The sequence below is a fragment of the Neomonachus schauinslandi genome, chromosome 1, assembly GCF_002201575.2.
Source record: "Neomonachus schauinslandi chromosome 1, ASM220157v2, whole genome shotgun sequence".
NCBI classification, from domain to species: Eukaryota; Metazoa; Chordata; class Mammalia; order Carnivora; family Phocidae; genus Neomonachus; species Neomonachus schauinslandi.
Window position 1 is genome coordinate 76,040,890 of NC_058403.1, and position 6,153 is coordinate 76,047,042.

The 6,153-nt window shown below is 36.9% G+C and overlaps 1 protein-coding gene across 4 annotated transcripts in view; it reads right to left on the reverse strand.

Annotated features, from left to right (window-relative positions):
• The window catches only part of TP63 (tumor protein p63), a 231,035-nt gene extending 225,391 nt beyond the window's left edge, over positions 1-5,644 (reverse strand). For all 4 annotated transcript variants that reach the window (XM_044919902.1, XM_044919898.1, XM_044919917.1 and 1 more), the window contains exon 1: positions 5,583-5,644. In XM_044919902.1, coding sequence (XP_044775837.1) covers positions 5,583-5,644 — 62 coding nt within the window. The remainder of the gene's footprint in view (positions 1-5,582) is intronic.
• Positions 5,645-6,153: the final 509 nt, after the last annotated feature.

The following is a 6,153-nucleotide window of genomic DNA, read 5'->3' on the forward strand; positions in this document are numbered from 1 at the left end:
AAGAAAGAAAGAAAGAAAGAAAGAAAGAAAGAAAGAAAGAAAGAAAGAAAGAAAGAAAGAAATTCCTGGAATCCTTTAGTTAAACAAATCAAAACAAAACATAGTTTTAGTTTTCATATCTACAATTTGGGGATAAAAATCCTTTGCTTGGCGAATTAGTTTCATACTGCGGCTGTAACCAGTTACCACAAACTTGTGGCTTAAGCCAATACAAATGCATCATCTTGGAGTTCTGTAGGTCAGAAGCCTGACACTGGTCTCACCGGACTGAAATCAAGGTGCTGGCAGGGCTGCATTCCTTCTGGAGGCTGTAGAGGAAAATCTGTCATCTCGCCTTTTCCAGTGTCTAGAGGGGCCAGCCTTGCTTGGCGCATGATCCCCTTCCAACTTCAAAATCTGTTGAGTCGTTTCTCACATCACATCAATGACTCTTTTTCTCCCTCCAACTTCCACTTTTAAGGACTCTCACGATTACATTGAACCCACATGGGTAATCCAAGATAATCTACCTATTTTAAGATCAGATGATTAGCAGCCTTAATTCCATCTGAAACCTTAATTCCCCTTTGCTGCGTAATAGAACATATTCACAGGTTCTGGAGATTAGGGCCTGGTCATCTTTAGAGGCCATTATTCTGCCTACCACACCAGCTCACCTCCCAGGTGGATCAGATACATAAGGTACTGGGAAATACTTCGTTAACAGTAAAGTTCTGTACAGTTCTAATAAAATGATAATATGTTTTGTGGTAGAAATAACGTTGAACAGGATCACGAGACTTAAATTCTAGATCTGGTTCTGCTACTATTTTGTTCTGTGATTTGGGGGAAAGAAATCACTTAACCCCTCTGGGATTCAGATTTCTCAATCTGAATTGTGAAGTATAAACATTGAGAGAGACAAGCCAAGATCATACCAAGACGCTTAATGATATCAGGCAAAATGGAACTTAAGGTATACCCACATGAGGACACAATTATTGCTGGAAAGGAATCCCCAGTGTGCTGGTGTGCTACACACACAATAGGAAAACTGAGGAATACACTAAGGCAATGCATTTCAGAGTTGTGTTGGGTTCCTATATAATTTCTCCACGTCCCAGCTGTGAAGAGTAGATCAGAGGTTGTAATCCCTAACTACTTTATGAGGAAACTTTTATTTAAATAGCTTAAATGAGTTCATGAAGGTCATATAATCAGTTAGTGGTGGAGTTAAGACTATTATTCAGATCTTTTGACAGATTCTATGCGCACTCAGCGAACACACTTCCCTGCCTCCCTGCCATTTAAATGCACTTACAGCCCAGGGGTAGCATCTAGAATTATAATGCATCATACTTTGGACTAACCACAAATGATCATAACGGTCTTTTAGAATTTATTCTCGTGAAAATTGTAAGGGTTTGAAGCAGTTTTTTTTTTCTTCGTTACAACTGATGGATACATTAGTCCCCGTTGATAAATTGTACTTTCATATTTCTTTATGAACCAATTCTTCCTGCCTTCTGCCTTGCTTCAATTCAAGTGCTGATAGAAACAACATACACAGACTGTAGCATGTTGGCTTGTTATGGATAGAGAAACAGTGATTATGGAGATGGCTATAATGAATGGATTAGCTTTACTAAAAGCTGGTTTGCTCATTGCAGTGAGTAGATACATCCTTTATGTTACATCAGAAGTTGTATCATTATATGTTATATCAATTTTGGAGGAGTTTGTATGTGCATAGACAACACTGGGCATGTATTTTATTTTTGTACTTGCCACGATCCTGACAGGAATAAGAGCACTTGAAAAAAGAGTGACTGTAGAGAGTTTAATGAAGGGACTATTTGCCAAGGCATAAGGGATAGGATATGGGTTTTTGGAGGTAGTAGTGGCTGGGAATGCTTACCACTTCTACGCTTGAAAGAAAAGGAGGGTAGGCACCTGGACCTATGGCAAGGGTGCCTGACAGGACCTGCAGCCTTTAGTAGAAAGCCCAACAGGGAAGTGGCCAGGGAAACATATACCCTAACTTCCCTCCTTAAGCACCTCTACTTTTTTTTTTAATTTAAATTAAATTAGCCAACATATAGTACATCATTAGATTTGATATAATATGCAATGATTCATTAGTTGCGTATAACACCCAGTGCTCATCACATCTTCTTATGCACTTCTAACCCAAGAGGAAACCAGACGAGAAAGGAAGGGTCAGGGTGGCCTTTAGAAGTCAGCTTCCAGAGGTACAGAACAAGAAGGAGACGAATGGAGGATGCACGTGGAGAAGCAGGTAGAGGACACCCAACACAGAACTACAACTGCCCTTCTGTGATATTCTCTCATAAACAAAATGATGTTCCACTAGAAGTTCTCTGTCACCACACTTCCTTTTGGGATATATTTAGAAAGCGTACTTAATAAAGTTGACCTTTTAACTGGTAAAGCATAAAATTCACAATCAATATGCAATTTACACAGGAAATGCTTCTTACTCATCCATATACCATGTTAGCAGTTTGAGCTTTTTTGGATTGACTGGCAAAAATAATACAATATCATCTCGCAAGTGGCTCGAATTGTAATATGCTGCATTTTCTCTTATTTTTGGCCCTCAGCTATCATATTATTTCAAAATTTGATCTTGATTAATTTTTATCACATTAACTGGTTTATTTGCAAAATTATATTTTGAAAGGATTTAGTCTGTCTTTTTGAATTACTCAGCTTAAAAATCTATTTTAAAAACTAGATAGCAATTCTAAAAACTAAAGTGTGAAAGAAGACCCAAATTATTACCCAACAATAAACTAACAGAGATTTAGATTCTAAAATGCTACATTTTCGACTCATTTTGAGTTTTCACCTAATAAAAAATAAACAGAACTCACTGCTGATACTTTTCATTTTTAAGGAAATGGTAACCTACCCATTCGCTCTTCTTTATTGATCTGGCATAATTTCATCTATGCTTCGATATTTTTGTTAAAATTAAGTTAGCAATAAAATGACGAGACTTGTGATTTTTCCCCACCTTTTCTTCTTTGTAATGGTCAATATCATCAAAGGGGAAATCTTAGCTCTATAGTTTTCATGCTCTTTTGATTATCAGAAAAGCTTTTGCAAAGACTAACTTAGCATCAACACTGGGGTACAACTAAATGTATAGTATGTCAGTATGTTTAGGTGCAAAGAAAAATAAAACAGGGCGAAATCCCAATTTTAACTGAGAGAATGATTATCATAGAACTTTGAAATTGGCTTTTTGGGAATGGCATTAACATTCAGTAATAAATGATAATAGTATCTCTCATTTATTCTATTCTGTGATAAAAGGAAACCATGCATTAAGGTAGCTTGGAGTTAAAAATAACAAGATAGCCTGTTCTTTCCTTTTTTGAAAATTCCCTTTCATGACTTTTTTCTAAAGACAAGGTCAGGAAAAAAGACAAATTTAACTGTAGATGACTATGATTATGGAATGATTAAATTTGGTCTTTCTTAAAATAGATTTTGTAAACTGAGAACTACAAGGTTTGTCTGCTAAGAAAAAGCAACTCAAACCCATTCACTCACCAGGCATTGAAGAGAATATTACTTATTCTTACACTGACAACACACAGTATCGTAGATTTCTTACAGTGATAATCCACATATTCATTTATTCACTAAGTAGTATGGACAGGAAAATAGTAATAATTCAGTCTTTAAAATACGTGGCAAAACAGTTAAAATATTTGGGGAAAATGTATCTGTTATTAAGTATATAAGTACCATAGAGTTAAATAAACGAACATTATAGCTGTACCTTACTCATTTTGCTATTTCCAGTGCCTTGCACAGAATAGATGCTCAGCAACAAACATTTCTCTACTCTTTAATTTATTTGCAAGTTAAGTTTTCATTACAAATGGAGGGTACACAATCTTGCCGAACACAATTTATTAAACTATTTCAATGCACTATTAGTATTTTGAATTTTACAGTATGTCAAAAACAGATGATTTCTGTTCCATGAATTAACAGGTTGTTAGGACAATATGAGAAGCCATTTTCTCATTTATTTATATTTCCAGGCTTCTGTCATCAATCACTGGAAATGCCTGTAGACAGGGGTGTACAGGTTGACGTGTAGGTTGCTAGTCAATAGAAGAAAGTTTCTTCTGGAGCTGAGGTAGATCCACGTATCTACTTTAAAAAAGATGTCCTCAAGGGAAGCATTATACAGCTAATATTTCATGAGAACTATACTCTTAGAATAACACTTCAAAAGATTTTTAGTAGAATAGAAAATTTTGAGTCTGGAAAACTATTGTGAGAACTAGAAAATGTTGGGTGTTGTGCTCTTTATTGACCCAACCCCCACCTCCAATGCTAACATTGTGATTCGTGGCAGAGAGCAAGACAGGAATTAGATCACCATTCATATTTCTCATTTCAACCTGAAGACCACAGACTTGCTCCACCCCCTCTCTTTTTTTTCCCCCTTTTCTCCCTCTCTTTTCTTTCTCCACCATTTACCTTTCTGCCTTACTTTTCTGCTTCTGCTTTCTCAGACAGCCCACCAGAAACCTCACAGGAAGAGGAGCAAAGTCTACATCGTCCACATTAGTGTCCTACATGGTGACAAGTCATATTAATGAAAAAAGATCACACATCTTCCGTAAGTGCCTAGGCAATGTGACAGTAACTGAGCCCTGCCCAGAAAGCCCACTCCACTTCTGGTATGAGCTTCCAACAAGCCTCGGTGGTGAATGACAAGTTAACCCCTTTGGAACCCCACCATTTTCAACACTCAGAGGACCTCTCTCATTAGTCTTATAAAATAAAGTATGAAATTCCAACATCAAATCTCATGCTGTTAAATTAACAACATCACACGCTACATACGACTTAAATATCTCCCATAACTTTATGACTGGAAAAACACTGTTCAGATTTCATTTACCAGTTTAAAAATAGCAAACTCTAATTTGAAACACATACACACACATCATGCACACTCACTAATATTCCCTCTTAGTGCTAGGCAAATGTTCCTTCCTATAAACATAAATAAAATTCAGTACAATCATAAATTTTAAAAGTCAGATTTGTCAAAAGATGATGTTTGTTATGAAACAAATCAAGAAGAAAATATTTCTTAGAGCCAAAATGACAAGCCACAATCTGTTGGCATAACAATGGCTATTCATCTATTTTTAATGTAGAAATCAAAATTATTCCGTGTTTATTTTGACTTGAAGATAGTCCATAGATTATTATATCCCTGACCAATGAAATTTCTTCTTCTTGGGTGGGTGAGTGCTGAGCAAGGCAAATAACAGATTTTAAACATCTGCAAATGGTGTGATAATTATTTTTTTAAGAAACCATAGAAATCTTCCAACTCCGTCACTTTGTAGATCCAGACATGAACTAAGAAAGAAAATTAGAAAAGATGCCCACAGACCACTTTAAGTTCACAGAAAGTCCAAAATAATATCACTGTGCTCCTAAACAAGGAGGGGTTGCTCTTTGTAGACAGCAGAAACACTCATAATACACAAGGCACTCCAATTAAGTTTTGATAGAAGTTACGTCACGTTTCAACTCACCGCTGGATGTATGGGTCAGGACAGTACTGTAGGGTTGCACACCGTGAAGTTTCACAATTCATTTCCTTCAACTCTCTTTGGTAATCAACAAATGGAGAACTATTATAGAACCTATACACATGTACCTGTGTATATATAGATAATAAAGCCAGGAGGCTAAAAGCAATAGGGTCAAATGCTATCAGACATAGAAGTTTAGACACTTCCCCCTTCACACACATTTGCAAAGAGGCGGAGCGTTTCTCGATTTTAGCCAATGAGATTCGTCAAGTGACTCAAACATCAGAAACAGTTGATTCTTACCAGCTGGGCATCCTCTCTAAAATTGTTCTTCCCCCTCTACCACGGCTTTAGAGTCCTGGAGGCATAGTGGCCACACTTGTGGGCAACTTGGAGGCATCTCTGAACTTCTGGTCTCTCTGGTGATTGGATGCTGGCATGAATGGCATCAGAGTTTAATTTCAGCAGACTGGACTTTTATAACAGACTGAGCTGCTGAGGGTCCATCCTGCTCCAGCTAATTAACGTTTCCTTGTATCTGCATACTGATTTGATTTGAGGACTTCTGTAA